Source organism: Centruroides sculpturatus, unplaced genomic scaffold, assembly GCF_000671375.1.
Source record: "Centruroides sculpturatus isolate CEXI.00-Female unplaced genomic scaffold, Cexi_2.0 scaffold86, whole genome shotgun sequence".
Taxonomy (NCBI): Eukaryota; Metazoa; Arthropoda; class Arachnida; order Scorpiones; family Buthidae; genus Centruroides; species Centruroides sculpturatus.
In genome coordinates, this window is record NW_019384475.1 from 362,070 (window position 1) to 380,655 (window position 18,586).

At 25.9% G+C, this 18,586-nt stretch overlaps 2 protein-coding genes across 2 annotated transcripts; both read left to right on the forward strand.

Moving 5' to 3' along the window:
* The first annotated feature begins 1,036 nt into the window (after positions 1-1,036).
* Positions 1,037-7,254, forward strand: LOC111621280 (RYamide receptor-like). The gene is made up of 5 exons (XM_023363366.1): positions 1,037-1,119; positions 3,507-3,699; positions 5,946-6,101; positions 6,231-6,452; positions 6,990-7,254. Exons 1-5 carry the CDS (start codon positions 1,037-1,039, stop codon positions 7,245-7,247), a joined length of 912 nt encoding a protein of 303 aa, XP_023219134.1. The 3' UTR covers positions 7,248-7,254.
* Positions 7,255-15,603: 8,349 nt separating this feature from the next.
* LOC111621291 lies at positions 15,604-18,019 on the forward strand. The gene is made up of 2 exons (XM_023363377.1): positions 15,604-15,813; positions 17,337-18,019. The coding sequence occupies exons 1-2, from the start codon at positions 15,805-15,807 to the stop codon at positions 17,922-17,924; spliced, it is 597 nt and encodes a 198-aa protein (XP_023219145.1). The 5' UTR covers positions 15,604-15,804; the 3' UTR covers positions 17,925-18,019.
* Positions 18,020-18,586: the final 567 nt, after the last annotated feature.

The window sequence follows — 18,586 nt, forward strand, 5'->3', positions numbered from 1 at the left end:
CTTTAAAATATAAAAGTCTCTCTTAATGAATGTTTAAAACTTCAATTTCAATTTTTACATTAAGAACTTTAATATACGTTTACTTTAACCGTATTTTTCTTTCATGTATTAATAATAAAGATATTCTAAAGCTATGAATTTAATGCAAAATTAGTGTAAATAAATTACTACACTATCCAAAAACGAATAAAATATCATTAAAATGTAGAAGATGCAACAAAAAGAAAGTAACAAAAGCATTAAAAGATAGCATGTTGTCTTCTTTACATTACACGAAAACATTTTACTATTGTCTTAAAAATAAATATTTTAATGCATTTTTGTTAATAGAAAAAATACAGACGTGTAAATGTCTAAAAATTAAAATAAATGTATATTTTTGCATCTGTAAATAAAGAAACGTTTGTAATTTTTTAAGAAATGAAATAAACATTATACTCGTGTAAACAAAATCCACGTNAAACGTTTTGGCCTTTACGATAGAAGTACACGAAGGATCTATACTGATGAATATACTTACAAGTTAAATACATCACTGAATTTCCATGAATAAAACGTAGTGTTACGTTACGTTAAAATTCGGTTTTATAGATAAGATTTGATACAATTTTTTATATATCAGATCATGGTTACGCTTTCAAAAATTGTTGCCGTAACAGCATTTAAGTTTGCGGTATACGTTTTTATATAAAAGCTTTTAAGTTAATATTGTTATAGAAACATTCATAGAAGAATACCCTAACTTTTCAAGAGAAAGATGAATTTTGACCGACTCCAATTCGAAGAAATACCAAAATTTTTCTGTTACCTTACCAAGTTTTATTTTATTACGTTGCCATCACTTGGGATTTCTAAAATAATCGAATTTATTTTTCTTCTTCTAACTTTCAACGACTGTCTGATGATGTCGCATTGAGATTTTCTCGTTTTTTTTCTACTTTTTTATTAAATGTTTTTGGCTCCAGACCCAGGAAACAATGTAGAAAATAAGGATATTTACATTTTCATTTTATACGCTTTCAGGGAAGGTGTGTATATGAAATTGGAAATTGTAAAACTGATACAGTTTCTGCCAAAGTTTGTAGGACTGGCGAGAGGATACTTGAGTAAGATTATTAGGTTAGTTCCAGCATCAATGTTGAAAGTAGCTATTAGTGTCGGTCTATCCGTCGATCTGACGTTCTTATTTTTACAAAATAACATAGAATAGGCTATACAGATTTTAATGTAAAAGGATGACAGCTTTGTTATGTGCATTTCTAACTTAAAATTACAGGCATATTCTTTAACAATTGCACAATGATTAAGACTATGCTCTTAATCTTTATTATTACAAGTATAAAATTAGGCATTATTATAAATATATTACATTTATATACTATAATAATTTAAAATATTTTTAAGTAATGAATACAACAGTTTTAAATGCGAAATTCCTTAAGTTTCAGCAATAAAAACTAAAGATAAATTCCAAAGTGGTCTAGATATAGTTGCTGTGACATTCTAAGTGTGAGCTAATAATTTAGTCATTAACGAGCAGTATCTCGTTCTTGGTATATTAATGACGATAGTTAGTAGAGTAGTAAACTTGTATAATGTTTCCTCTGTTCATTTCCTGTGAATTATATCGTTACTACACCACCGTTATATAAAACGGGGGATCATACCACGCAAACATTGTACTTTCTAATTAGTTCCTTGGTGAAGAGAACTAATTTCTCTAAAAAAGGAAAATAGTTATATAATTTCCTTTAATTATTGAAAATCTTTAATAATAATAATAATAATAATAGCGCGACATTCTAATTTTGAAATTTAGGTCATGTGTTTATATACTGTACAGGGTGGCCCAAAAGTCAGTTGATTGAGATATAAAAAGGTCGCTTAACTGACTTTTGGGCCACTCTGCACTTATGTATTATCGATATTTTGTTCAGGAATAACTATAATGTTTTAATTAATGAATAAATTATTATTAGTTGATTTCTATGTTGTTTTTAAAGGCATAAAAGTTATGCTGAGCTGAATTAAAAAAATATATAAGCATAAAATATTCGAATGTGTTAAAAATTTTATTTAATTTTCTATGTATTTATATATATATATGTGTTTAAAAACTAATTTTTTAAAATATTTTTTTTTAGATTTATATACTACCTGCACATCTGTTATACTGTTTCTATTACTGATTTACATTAATTTTTATTTATTATTAAAAGTGAAAATTTCTTTAAAAATAAGAAAGTTTAGACATAGAAAAAGAAAGTTTCACTTTAAAAATGGGAATAATTTTTATTAAAAAACAAAAGATATGTCTTTATACAGTATGTGCTAAATTTTATTTTTAANGCTCTTAATCTTTATTATTACAAGTATAAAATTAGGCATTATTATAAATATATTACATTTATATACTATAATAATTTAAAATTATATATTTAGTATAGATTTATCTACCTCGATATAACGAACAAATATAATATTTCAATGATAGCAACGAAGAAAAAAGTGTTAGAAAGACTATTTATTTATATAGTTAGATTAATTAATTAAATTTTTTTTGAATTAAAATATTTTGGATAACGAAAGGTCACTTGAAAAGGACCATTTAAGTCATATTTTTCTTCTCATAAGAGAATCACTGATAATGAGTTAAGTAGTTAAAGTATCTCGATAATAATTAGAGTAAATATACTTATACCAATTTAATTACATTTATTTTATGTATAAATGTATTGTTTTTTACCGACAGAATTCAAAATTTAATTATGAAAATGGCAATGAAATTTGGGAATCAACTTTCGCTTTAATTATTTCTACATAATTAAAGTTATATTAGAGGAAATTAGATTTTATTTTTTCAACTTTATAATATTATAATGAATATTATATATATTATAATTAGAGCTTAAAGAGTTTCTCTACTAATATAATAAATTTAATGATTCTAAAAGTAAATAACATTTAACTATTGATCATTAAACTGAATTATACATTTAAAAAATTATTTTAATGATCATTATAAAATTAATTATTAATTTTTATTTTTATTATTACAAATTTATTACACAGAGCAATCAGTGGTTTTCAATAGGTTTTTTTTTTGTAACAGACACCCTAATTGTCATTCTTTGTGTGGAGGGGACACATCTGATGTCTAATAATTTACTTAAATTTTAAATTAAAATTATTTTTAAAATATTTTAAATTTTAATAAATTTTTGAATATCAGAAATTCTGTGACATCCGTGAAAACTTGTAACACTGCAATGTCGCGAAAGCAAGGGGTTGATAACTTCTGATGTAGAAAATTACGGTTAGATTTACCATATTTTAATAATAAAATTGCTTATTTTTTATCCATAATGTAAATAAATTTATTATAAGGGTATCAGAGAATCTTGCAACAGTCTTAAGTGTTGAAAACCATTGACGTGTAGAGTATTATAGTTAAAGTCATCAGGTATTGAATATTTTAATAATAAAAACTTAAACATTTTTTTCAGATATTATGCCATAATGTACCCATTAAATTTTCGCTGGACAAAATCTCGTGGATCTTTAGTCGTTTTCTGCATCTGGTTGCTGGCTATAGCATTATCTAGTGTACAACTCATACACGGTAAAGCAAAGAAATTCGTTTTGGGTGGAGAAGAATATTACGACTGCGTAGAAGAATGGAACGAAATTTCCGGAAAAGTACTATTTTTATACAAAAAAAATTTAATTAAATAATTAAAACACTACAAAGATACTTAAATTCTTCTTTGTTTCAGATATATACAGTCGTTGTCTTTACGGTAACATTTGTTCTTCCAATGACCATTCTGATTTATACATATTCAACGGTTGGTTGGAAAATGTGGAGACATACANATTTACTTGTTATAAATTAATTAAAAGTTATTTAAAACTGCTACTAGGGATTAAGAATATTTTTCAGTAAGGAGGATTAGAAAAATGTTTAAAAATTCTGCTTTAAAATATAAAAGTCTCTCTTAATGAATGTTTAAAACTTCAATTTCAATTTTTACATTAAGAACTTTAATATACGTTTACTTTAACCGTATTTTTCTTTCATGTATTAATAATAAAGATATTCTAAAGCTATGAATTTAATGCAAAATTAGTGTAAATAAATTACTACACTATCCAAAAACGAATAAAATATCATTAAAATGTAGAAGATGCAACAAAAAGAAAGTAACAAAAGCATTAAAAGATAGCATGTTGTCTTCTTTACATTACACGAAAACATTTTACTATTGTCTTAAAAATAAATATTTTAATGCATTTTTGTTAATAGAAAAAATACAGACGTGTAAATGTCTAAAAATTAAAATAAATGTATATTTTTGCATCTGTAAATAAAGAAACGTTTGTAATTTTTTAAGAAATGAAATAAACATTATACTCGTGTAAACAAAATCCACGTGTATAATTATTTAAAAGTTGAAATTAACACTTTACACTTGTAAAAACACGTGACTAGTCATTTACATATTGAAATTAACACTTTACACGCGCAAAGGAAAAGAAAACCACATGATTAATACTTTAAAAATTAAAACGAACATTTTAAACATTTAAATATAAACCAAGAATACAAATGTTTAAAAATTATAACGAACCTTTCACATATGTACTGTACACAAAGAATCACATTTAAAATCTACAGAATTTAAAAAAAAATCTCTTTTATTGGTCGTTCTTTTTGTGATTAAGGGTGGGCATAATGGTGTGGAGACACCTCACCATATACATCGCTACTGTGGGCATGTGTGTGTTCATTCACAATTACAAACACACATCATGATTAAATTCTGCATTTGGTTATGTTTAACGAAGGGTGGGAAGATGGTGGGGATGGGCCACTCACCTAAAACATTATTAAAATGCATTATCATAGTGATTAAATATGTCCTTGAAGTTTCAGCCTTCTATCTTAAAATGGAGTGGATGAATTTTGGACATGATAAAAATCAAGCTAAATGAAATCAATTTGAGAAAATTTTTAAGATATGATTAAATTTTAAAGATGTTAACTAACTTAATCTTAAAATTTTATGGTACGTTTTTTAAATATTCGTATGAATTATTGCTGATATTCATCACTAGTAGTTAAACCATTTCTTTTCTATGGATCGAAAATGTACTCTACCTCCATATTCAATCTCTTTTATTACTCTAGAAGCTTCTTCAAATAATATTTGGTGAATGTAGAGTTATATCTTCTCCATTTCTTCAGTTATATACTGTATACATAACTTTTTTTTTGTGATTTATGTGCAGTGTCATTCGTTACTTTCTTACTTATGGAATAATGTATACACAGTATATACAATTACAACAATGTTAAAGTAAGCTTTTCTATATGTAACCATTACTTATTGTGATTTTTTTCAATCCTTAAAATATTTTAATTGCTGAAATAAAATATCAATCTATCAGACATGTTAGAAATTTATAAAAGTAAACATTTTATGCAAGGAATTCAGTTAAACCAATAATTTTAATTTACTTAAATAGCTTAAGAATTACCTGTCATGTAAATATTTAAGAAAATATTTTGTAATTTTAATAGCAGATCGAATAATTAAATTAATTTCTTGACTAATGGAAGAAATTTTAAAATCTCACTTTATGAAAATATTAGTCATTTTTATTTTTCTTCTAGGAAGTGAGTATTTTACAACAGCTGTTTACGAAAATAAGTATTTTCAATGTTAATTATTGAAAATTTTTACATTTTCTCCGTATNATAGCATTATCTAGTGTACAACTCATACACGGTAAAGCAAAGAAATTCGTTTTGGGTGGAGAAGAATATTACGACTGCGTAGAAGAATGGAACGAAATTTCCGGAAAAGTACTATTTTTATACAAAAAAATTTAATTAAATAATTAAAACACTACAAAGATACTTAAATTCTTCTTTGTTTCAGATATATACAGTCGTTGTCTTTACGGTAACATTTGTTCTTCCAATGACCATTCTGATTTATACATATTCAACGGTTGGTTGGAAAATGTGGAGACATACATTACCAGGAAATGCTGATCCAACAAGAGATCATCAACAACTACAAGCAAAAATTAAGGTTAATGGTATTTTTAGCATAATTAAGCTTACATTTTTCTTCTATTAACGTATATTAAAATTCTTATCGTCGTAATTATTAATTATTTACAAAATTTGATGATAATATCTGGTACAAATATATTCGCAGGTAGTTAAAATGTTGGCTGTTGTAGTACTATTATTCGCAGCGTGTTGGCTCCCTATACACGTCCTCAATTTATTAATATACTTCTTTAAAGATGAATTAAGTCCAAATACTGATAACGAATATTATGGATACATCGCAGCATTTTTCAGTTGTCATTGGCTTTCTATGGCTAACAGCTTCGTCAATCCGATAATCTATTGTTTTATGAGTGATAATTTTCGTGTAAGTATTAATTCTTACATTAAATATGCCAAAAGTTAATTATTTTGAACGGTTTTTGACCTAATTTTTGATTATTTTAAAACTACTTTTCGAGATGTAGCCTGTAGTAATCTGTATTATAATCAATTATCTCTTGACCTCTATCAATATCCCTTTGTTTAAATGTGACAGAAAATTGCTGAATGATCCTGTTTCATTAATCTAGGAACTAATTGCAACAATTACTTAGTTGCAACTAACAGCAATTGCATTGTTAGTGTCTAAGTGGATGAGTGCGGTTAAGTTGAATTTACAGCTTTATATAGAGTGGCCCAAAAGTGAGTTAACCATTTTAAAGATATTAAATCGCTCTTATTCAAATACTTTGTGTTTTTCTCTCGTATTTCTGAATTCCGTAGACGGTAAACTTAAAACACGGTTAACTAACTTTTGGGCTACTTTACATTTATGAAATATATTTTTTAATATAATAATTTGACTAATTTATTACTGCTTCATTTACAATATAAATAATTTATGATATTTATTATGTCTTAGGCAGATCTTAAACAGCTGGTGTACTGTTGTTGTGCGGATATCAGGAAGGAAAAAGGTGCTCGAGGTTTGAATCCAGCTTTCAACAGCTCTTGCTCGAGTTCTTTCCATACAACATCCATGATAATTACAGGAAATAATGCTAAATATATTAAAAATAACGACATTCCACTTACACGTAGCACAAATAATCAGTCTTTAATAATTCAATATTCTTCTGATCATTCTTCCAAACGTGAACGTGGCATGTGTTCAAGATAGATTACTTGCAGGAAAATAAAATAAAATAATTTTTTATAAATCATTTCATGTCATAATGCTTGTGAATTAACAATTTTCTACATAAAAAATGCATGTTAAAAAATAATTTAAAACTCAATTCTTCAAGAATTACGAATACATTTTTTCCTCTGAATTTTTATAGTAATAAAAAAAGTATTAAATACTGTACTTTAATGAAATAAAGATTTAGTTTTTAAATAATAATATTATAATTAATNTAATATTGAAAGATTGATCGCGGGCCACATAAATTCATTAGACGGGCCGTATGTTGGCCATGCTTATTCTAGCCACAAAGACCTGGATTCAGCCTGACAATTCGGTAGTCAGATCTCAGCTACGATCCTAGATTTTGTACAATATTAAGTATCGTGTAGTATAAGTCTTACATTTTATTAATTTATATAAAAAGATCTAACAAGCCATGCTCACTTAGGGCTTCGCATAACCGAAAATCTCCTCGTTATTAAATAATAGCAATTTTAAAAGTGCCAGGCCATAAACTGTAGCCTCGTAGCGTGAGGCTCTAAGTTTCAGCTTGTTAAACTTATATATAGGCCTAAATACGTCCCTGGACATTGTTTTTGTTTATATGTAGTAATAATTTAAGCAGGTATTTCGAAATTTAGAAATGTTTTCTAAAGTAATTAAATTGAGTAAGACAAAAAAAAGGAGTTAGGTCAAATTCTTTCTTGGTAGTGAAAAATTAAATCCACCTTAAGATATTTACATCACGATATATAGGGTGTTTACTAAAACAAAATAGAGGGTGTTTTTAATAAATAAAGAACTATTATTCAAAAAAGATATTTTTAAAAAAGCTTTTTTCCCCTAAATTACACCATCATTAAATAGAGAAAAATAAACATTTTATAGATGAGATTTAACATTTACTTTATAATTTTTTGGTTTATTTGTAAAATGCTATCAGCTTATTTTAAAGTTGATAGCATCTACAATTCAACTTATAAAGAGCAATCATTTTAGAGGTGGAGTAAGTGTTACTTTTACCTACAATTTTCCTGTCAAATAATTCGACTAACTCATGATAAATGATCCCAAAAAATAAAAAAAATCACTCTAAAATGGTAATGCTTATTTCAATCCATAAATTGCATATGATACTTATTTCGAAGAATTTAATTTTATTTCAACCAATATTCATAAAATCATAACTTTTTCTATTAATTCGGATAAAACTTGACGTTTAAAGTACTAAAAAGTTATACTAAACTTAAAATTATGCATTTAATTAGTTTCAATTTAGTAAATCAGTGCCTCTCAAGGATGAAAGAAGCATGAACTTACATTTAAGAATTATATTTTCAAATAAATTTCTGGAAAAATTATTTTAAAATCAACTTTTAATGAGATCATAAACCTAATTATAAAATATTTTAAAATTAATTAATCGAATAATTTTAAGCAATTAACGTTACGAAGAGCAGAAACGAATAAAAGATTTTTCATTACTTTCAACCAATTTTTACGACGTTAAAACTATATTCAAATTACAATTTTCTACAATTAATTATGCAAACTAACGATCCATTTCCTTAAATTTACATATTTTAATAAAATTTATGAAGTAAACTATAAAATATCACGGTTGAAAGTCGAGTATCTGTTTTTGGATTAAGTACAGACACACGTGATCTTCTAATGATATAAACACATTAAAATTTTAATAGATTTGCCAAAATTTACTGCTTATTATTAATTAGCTAAGAGATTTGGGAAGGAAATGAATTATTTCCTATCAAGAATACTTCACAATCCACAAGTCTCGTAAAGGAATGCCTGTTAATAGAAGACGAGTTGAGAGTGAACCTTTTGTCATGTACTTGCAGATGCATGTGACAAGAATGTAATTTTCATTGCAGGAGGACATTTTGCAGAAGGCTTTTAATGAAATCCTTTGAAGGATTAATGATGTATAAATGTCTGTAACACATGTCATCTGTGATAAAGTACTTTGACATTTTTTGTGGTTTTTTTTTACCTAGCTTCACCCATTGAAAAAGTATATAAATTGTTCTTTAAAAGTACATTCATTAGTATGTTCACTCGACTGGAATTTATCATTTCAACTCGATCGATGAAATTTCTGTTGTGTTTTTTAAATAAAATAACCTAATTTTACATATAATTAAGCATAAAAAAAACAAATTTGTTCTGGGTGGGGTTATGTCGAAATAAAGAAATTTAACTCTCGCCTACTCCACTTCAATGATGCTTCCACCCAAAACTGGGTGGTTTTTATCGAACTTAAACTTATGATACTTCCGCTTATCATCAAGAAAAATCTTAATTTTTTAAAATAATGGAGATTACGTCAAGAATTATGACATTATTTTCTGTATAACTTAATATTTTATTGTTATAAATAACTATCCCTATAAGATTTTTAATAAGTATAAAATCATATGAGGAAATATATTTGTTGTTAGAAAGGTCATTAACCTATTTCGAATACATCTTTTCGTATTAAGTAATTTAATAAACAAATAAGGAAAGTTTACTACTATTAATGAATCAAATTGTTATAGTACAAAGTTAATAATTTCAAAAAATACAATTTTAACCTGACCTAGTTTTTATAATATCTTTTTATAAGAAAAATTGGAGAGAGTTTTAACGGATTTTCATCCTGTTAAGCTTGAAAATAATTTTTTAAAGCACAATTTACGATCATTTTTTAATCACTTCTAAAGCTAAAAATTTGATATATTTCTTGAAAATAATGAAACTAATGAAGTATTAACTAATCTAACTTGCAAGTTTTAGAAACGATTATAAATTACTTAGACTCTAATTACTCACAAGGTTTGGAAGAAATGAAAATGGGCTGAGACTCGCTGGTCCAGTCTCAACTCATCTCTCTCAAACTTTGTGACTAATTAGAATTTAATGTGAAAGATGAGACCCTCGTTTTTCAGATTAAATTCTAATTAATGTCTCTAATTTTCAATTCTATATGTGAGCCTCATTTCTCTTCGAAGGCCATAGAAGTATGAAATCAATTTTTAAAATATTTCTCAGAAGAAATTTTCATTTTTTTAATCATGATTTTGTAAAAAGAATAAATTTTGAGACCACTGTGTATCTGAAGCCAGGCCAAATAGACAAGCTAATCTTTATCCGAATCTCATTAGTCATTACTATAAGTTATTAGATTTATAGTACAAGTAAATTGTGTAAATTATATAATATTAAGTACATAAATCAAATATCATAAATTTTAAATGGATAGTTTTAAAGATTATTCAATACAATAACTGACATAATAAAGAAAACAAGAATTTCAATCAGTAATGATTTCTCATCAATTTAAGCTAGTGATGCTATCGATCAATGTCCTGGTACAACCGGGACATTTCTGTTAGTTCTTAATGTAAGTTTCAAAATTTAAGTACTATAATAACGAAAATATAATGTTTAAAGTCATAAATTTGAAGTTATTAATTTTATGGGGAGTAGAAGGTTCTAGCCCAGGGGTGGCCAACAGTTTTTGTCCCCGGGCCGAATTGGAAAGAAAACTTTTTCCATGGACCGAACCAGAGGCTGCCCTAGGAAGATTTTGAGGTGGTGCGGGATCTCATTGTGATGTTACCCCGTAGAGACTAAATTGTAGATAGAGATTACAGATACATTTTTCACAATATCATGCTTTATCAACATTCTACGCTGTACTTATGAGATTTGTAATGGAGGGTTAACTCTAAACATATAGTGAGTTGTTGACCTTTTTTCTTAGACGTCAGAATTTTTCATCGAGCTATTCAGACTTGAGTAGCTAATATTGAAAGATTGATCGCGGGCCACATAAATTCATTAGACGGGCCGTATGTTGGCCATGCTTATTCTAGCCACAAAGACCTGGATTCAGCCTGACAATTCGGTAGTCAGATCTCAGCTACGATCCTAGATTTTGTACAATATTAAGTATCGTGTAGTATAAGTCTTACATTTTATTAATTTATATAAAAAGATCTAACAAGCCATGCTCGCTTAGGGCTTCGCATAACCGAAAATCTCCTCGTTATTAAATAATAGCAATTTTAAAAGTGCCAGGCCATAAACTGTAGCCTCGTAGCGTGAGGCTCTAAGTTTCAGCTTGTTAAACTTATATATAGGCCTAAATACGTCCCTGGACATTGTTTTTGTTTATATGTAGTAATAATTTAAGCAGGTATTTCGAAATTTAGAAATGTTTTCTAAAGTAATTAAATTGAGTAAGACAAAAAAAAGGAGTTAGGTCAAATTCTTTCTTGGTAGTGAAAAATTAAATCCACCTTAAGATATTTACATCACGATATATAGGGTGTTTACTAAAACAAAATAGAGGGTGTTTTTAATAAATAAAGAACTATTATTCAAAAAAGATATTTTTAAAAAAGCTTTTTTCCCCTAAATTACACCATCATTAAATAGAGAAAAATAAACATTTTATAGATGAGATTTAACATTTACTTTATAATTTTTTGGTTTATTTGTAAAATGCTATCAGCTTATTTTAAAGTTGATAGCATCTACAATTCAACTTATAAAGAGCAATCATTTTAGAGGTGGAGTAAGTGTTACTTTTACCTACAATTTTCCTGTCAAATAATTCGACTAACTCATGATAAATGATCCCAAAAAATAAAAAAAATCACTCTAAAATGGTAATGCTTATTTCAATCCATAAATTGCATATGATACTTATTTCGAAGAATTTAATTTTATTTCAACCAATATTCATAAAATCATAACTTTTTCTATTAATTCGGATAAAACTTGACGTTTAAAGTACTAAAAAGTTATACTAAACTTAAAATTATGCATTTAATTAGTTTCAATTTAGTAAATCAGTGCCTCTCAAGGATGAAAGAAGCTTGAACATTCTGAGGCCGCCAGTATTTAAAAAAAAAAATAAATAAAATTTGATAACAAAGAGGTTTTCCTTAAATATACATAAAATGCAATGGAATAAATAATTTGTCAAGTTATTGAAATTAGCCAGTGAGGCCTCAAATACGTTACAAATCCTTCTATGCCTAGCAGACACCGGGACTGTTTTATGCACTTTTGAGGCCCCTGATCCGAATTTTTACAGGATTATACAGATATAAAAGAAAAATATTAAGAATGAGCATATATGAGGCCTCGGGTATGCCCACTCGTTAATGTAACTCTACAGACAGTAGAATATTAAATCGCAGTTAAATTAGCAAGCCAGACAGTACGGACTAAAACTTACAAATTCTAGTTAGGGGACAGCAGAACCTCTAATTGCCTTCTGTAAAAGGATTTGCTCTTGACTATTCAAGTATTTTCAGTTACTAATTTATCTTCTTGTTAAGTTATATGAAACTCTGTAATTTTGTGAAATATAAATCTTGTTAATAGCATTAACTTTTATACAGTATTTTCATAAGTAAATGTACTGAATAAAGTTTCAACCATGCATTAACAAACTGTTGAATTGTTGAATATACAAAAGTTATATAATATAAACTACATTAATTAATAAGTTTCTTGGCAAATTCACTTGAAATGAAAGATTAGAGTGTAACTATAAAGAATAACTTAATGTAGTAATTTTGATTAAATGCTAGATTATAGCTTTAGTAGAATAGAGATAATATTCACTAACTAAAATATTATATTTACAAGTGATATATAAGCTGAACATTATACTTAACCTATTTGGTTGAGTGATTATATAGAAAGATAAATATGTATAGGCCTTTATTTAAGTTTGCAGCAAGGAAAATTGTTCAAAATAACTATAATCATAAACACGTACAGACTGGTTACAAATGAGTGGCCTCAGAGCTCTCCAAAAGCCATAAAAATATGGGAATAAAACAAAAAATAATCAGATATTCATCAATTATCAAAATTAAGTTGATTTAAATCTCTTTTACGTATTTATTATATAAAAAATTAAAATTCTGGAGCACCTCTAGATTCAAGGACCTCGTAAATTGGCCCTCGACGTAGACCTGGTTGCAACTTATTCTGTACACTTGATCATAATGATTTTATAGAACATTATAAATATTAAATAAAAATTTTATAAATATACATTAATATTTATTCAAACAAAATAGAAAATATTAACTAGAATTATATATATATTTTTATATAATTTTTGAATATTTTAAAATAAATTCAGTTGCAATTTTTCTTTATTTAAAACCAATTTTTCAGATTTAATATGTTGTCTTGAAATAATTCAAGATAAAAAAAAAAGAAAACATTTAATTTACTTTAAAAATTTATTTATTATTTATAAAAATTTTAAATTGATTAATATATGAACTTTTATTATTAATTTTAAAGTATATTTTAAAAGTATTTTTAACTTCAAGAACGTAATTTATACTTGATATATTTCAAAATTTTAAATTTATTATTTATAAAAATATCCTTAAAAATAAATTTGAAACTTAAAATATTTATTAAAAATTCCTAAAATAAAATATCAAGAGACTTAAATTAGCAATTTAGTTTATAGATTTTTTTAAAATTAAAGATAAGAACTTAAAAACTTTCCAAGCTTGTTGAATTTATTCAATATTTATTTTAAATTTTTCTTCCTTTTTTAGAATAAAAGAATACTTGAAAGTTTCTTTAAAAAATATCATTAATTCTAAAAATTATTTTTATAAATTTCATAAATAATAAATGAATTTTTAAAGTATAAAACAAAGCCACGACATTAAAAATTAAGAAAATAATATTGATTCGTATAGAATAATAATGCTTTCAATCATAAAAAAATGGATTTATAAAAGAGCTTTATTTAAATTATTTAATTAATTTAGAGTAATTTTAAAATTAAAATCTAAATATAAAGGTATTAATTAATTTTTTTTATAAACTAAATTTCTTACAGCGATTCATTAATAACAATATTATTTAAGTTTTAAACAATTTTATATTTGAATATAATTGATTATATATTTAAAATTAATTTATTTTTTTAAGTTTTCCATATTTGATATATACCTTGTCTCTGCTTCTACGTTTCATAAGAGATGATCTTTTCTCGCGAGTAGATTGTTCGGCGAACAAATTTGTTTGATAAGAAAATGTTTAGTAAGCTCATCATCGAAAAAATATTCAAATATCTGGAGTGCACTAGGTTTCTCGCCGAAATCAACGAGCAATTCTAAAATTGTAGAAAATGTTTTATATATATAATATTCTGACTAACATTTTTCTATAATATTATATTTAAAATATATTTAACTTTATATCACTTTTCGTTCTAGTGGTGATAAACAGTATATATATATTTGACTTGTTCGAAATTATTTTTATTCGTACCTTCTGCGAAAGTGGAAAAAACTTCTCTTGGTTCTCCATGTGGTATCCAAGTCTCACTTCCGAACGGTTAATAAATGGTTTCTTTTTCGTCTTCGCTAGATGATCCTAGTATCTCTTCTTGTCGTCCTTCTCCCTCCTCTATTTCGTCGTCGGAGGACAAATCACTTTCGCTCTCGCTACTATGAACTAGCAACTCACTGATACATGACATCTGTAGCTGTTTTTCAGAGCTTGGCCCAGCAATTGCGGATGGATTCATTTTACAAAATGCTTAAGAACAAGTAAGAAATAGAAGATAATAAAGAATGAGCGTTCTTTAGTAATGTCTCTAAGCCAATCAGCTTGGAGAACTGTTTAGACTAACCAATAAGGCGAAAGCTAACATGGGGGCGTTTTTGAAATATTTTTCCAGTTATAGAATAAATTGAATTTTAATTTATAAATGTAATCTGTAATTATCCATCCAAAACTTTAATATCTCATCTTGAATATATTTTAAATTTATATTAAATATATATTTAATATATACTGTAAATTTATTATAATAATTTGACTGAAAACAACTCATTGCATTTCTAAACTAACTATCTGTAAAATTGCCTAGTAATATTGCCTAAACATTTAGAAGCTTTAAATTTTTTAATTATCTATTGAAAAACACAAACATCTTTATGTGTATAATGCAATAATTCCAAANATTTCTTTATAATTATTTTAAAATTATACATAAAATAAATTTCTCAACATTAATAATTATTCTTCCTATTTTTAAATTCAAATTTATATTTTTCTTAGGAAAAATATGCAAATTTCATATCAAAACTAATTATTCTTTTTTTGAAGTAAATGCATCATATATTTTATATAATTTAAATTTATTTAAATACTTGATACAAAAGACGGAATTTTTATATATTTTAATTAAGTTCGCAAAAGAAAAAAAATAATAATAATAAAGTAATATCATTTATAAAACATAAGATTTGCAAATGATTGCAGAAAAGTAGAACACGAACTTAGTAACTAATTACGTTCTTAGAAACGTAGACATCAGGCATGGGGTCAAAAAGAGGTGAATGGTAACAATGAAGGGCGAAAACTCTTAAAGGAAAGGTGGATTTTGACGTCAAAGCAAAACAAGTATACGTGAAAACGAGAGTACTATCGAACGTATATAAAGACTGACAAAAATTGAAATTCTTTACTTGACATCAAAATGAAAAAGGTAAGAAGTTTTTCAAAAAATAATTTATTAATAAAATAATAATTTTTATATTTATAAATATGAAATTGTTAAATTTTTTGAGCATTTTTTAGTTGGCATCCCCTTTCTTTAATTTAATATCGGGAATAGAATTTTCGATCCTCCTGAGACATGGGTAACATTTAATTACATAATTGTTTTTCAATAGAAGAATTTTGTGGATGTTATTGATTTTTATTTCAAATTTGAATATATTATAATTTTGATTTCTAAATATTTCTTTTGTATTATGTAAATTCTCGTATTTATTTGATGAACGATCCTCGAGTTTTAGAGAATATAAAATGTTTATTTTTTCACTCTTTTTACCCTTTGAGTTATGCTTATGGGTATCTTGAAATTTCAATTCTTTGTTAACTTCGTAGTTATCCTGAAATTTTAATTGTTCCCTTTAGGATCTCACAATCCTAATTCCGCTTTTCAGAACCTAAAATTAGAATTGTTTTTGAGAAGGGAGAAAAATTTTATTATTTTTTTTTTCTAAAACATTCGGGAGTGTTGTTTTTTTATAAAATTAAACGAATTTTTTATTTATATTATAACAAAGATTTACAATTGCAGAATTAATAATTTACTGATAAATAACTTATTTGATGATTTATCTACAAGAAATAAAGCTGTAATTATTTCTTTATTGGCTAAAAACGTTTTAGATTATTCCTTTTGGGTACGATAAATTATTTAAAACAACTCGGTTAAGTTTGAAATGAAAATGAAACTTCACATTCTGAAGGAAATTCGTTACATTTTATTAGATAATTGAGAATAAAACTACGTTGCATTAAAACTTAAAATTAAATAAAATATTATTTAATGTTAATAATTTAAATATTATTTATTTAATTAAGTGACATTTTATATAAATAACTACTGCTGAATGTTACATTAATTCAATTAATATTATATTGTCTCATGTTGGCTGCTCTTAAAGTATTTTGTGACTGATTAACTCAAGATTCTGATAGTATTATCATCGTCTTAAAGAAAATATCATGTAATTTTCATGGTATTTTTATATTCTAATTTTTATCGTAATTCTCCTCCTTGAATTCGACATTTCAGTTTCTTCAATTCTACTTGTACTTTAAAAAAGCACTTAAAAAGTACGAAATCGAATATTTCAAAGTTTAGTTTAAAAGCATGACATTTTGATTTAAATAAAAATATTTAAAATTCATTCTTTATCATTTGAATTTTTTGTATATTTATATACAGTAATATTGTATAATATATTAATGGTGGTTTTAAATTATACGAGACTCAAAGCAAAAATGGAGATGCCTTTTATATGTATTGTTAAACATTTAAGATAGGATATTTAACATAGAAGATCTAGGATTCTGAATACTAAAGGCGGAGTATCGATAAACTTATTTGAGTGTGTCTGACCTCCTATAAGATTAAGGTCATAATTTGCGTAGCATAAAACCACCACAGCATAATTATAACAGTATATAAAATTTTCTTTTTACGTTTATTTACAGATATTAATCATCTTGGTTTCAATAGCTTTTGCATTCGGTCTAGAATCCAGAGAACAGGATCCATTTTACGATGTAAGATATAAAGACTACGCTAGAGATCCAAGAGATCAACCTCTGTACGAATCTGGAAGACCGTACATACCAACATTTTATCAACAGTCTAGACCTACGGTAATGAAACGAACTGCAAAACCAGAATTGGACACATTGAAACCTCATCACCCAGCTATAGTAACGAGTTATTTCAATCAAGGCTATAATGACGGTAAACAGACGGACTATAAGACACATTATGATCTTTCTCCACATTATTATTATCCAGATTCTACTCATTCTGTTTATAGTAAACCTGTTGTAAGTGTTGTAAGTGATTATAGGAAAGAACGTCCTCGTGTACACGAGTTTGTACCCTTTCAATACTATCCAAGACCTGGTTACATACCACATACTCCTTATGTTCCTCAACCAAATTATCGAGAATTTTATAATAATCGAAACATGAAACCCGTTCAAGAAAATAAGAAAAGGATTATATATGATGGACCATCAGTTAAAGACAGAAATCCACTCAGTTTGTATGGTTATTAATTGTACAATGTACAAAGAATTTCTTTAAAAGATTATCGGCAATTTGCCTAAGAAATTACATCATATACTAATAAATTTTATAATAAAAATAATAATTTTTATGGTTTTTTTTCTTATTATTATATTAATATTTTTTGTATTAAAGTATGAAATTTTCCAATAAAATGTTTTATAAATGAAATTTAGTGAATATCCAAATTAATTAACGCATTAAACATTATAAATAAATGTTTTATTGTATTAAATCTACACTTCTCAATCTTCTTCCTAACATTAAAAAACATAGCATTGTTTTTGAATAAGAATCTAAATTTCCAGTGGTTCGCGAACCACAGGTTAGGAAATGTAATTAAGAATTTATAAATTTTAAAATAAATTACTCGTTTTGCTAAAAGTGAAGAGAAGATTAAGTAAATAAAAATTTAATTTTCTAGCCATATTTAAAACATACTTTTTTATATTCGTTCTTTTTTAAAATGGTTTTTTTATGAAATTTTAGAAACATAAAGCGAGAAAAGGAATTAAAAATTAAAATCGGTTTTTATTTTATGCAAATATTTAGGCTAAGTGATTTAAATTGAGAATTACGGAAGATAGAATCGGTTTTAAAGTTATTAAAAATCAAATTTTTATAAATATTTGAATTATTAAACTTTCTAGTA

Coding starts and splice junctions, on each gene's coding strand:
- LOC111621280 (XM_023363366.1), top strand. CDS start 1,037: ATGAAATTGGAAATTGTAAAACTGATACAGTTTCTGCCAAAGTTTGTA. Junction 6,102..6,230: donor AACTACAAGCAAAAATTAAG/GTTAATGGTATT, acceptor ATATATTCGCAG/GTAGTTAAAATGTTGGCTGT. Junction 6,453..6,989: donor TTATGAGTGATAATTTTCGT/GTAAGTATTAAT, acceptor ATTATGTCTTAG/GCAGATCTTAAACAGCTGGT.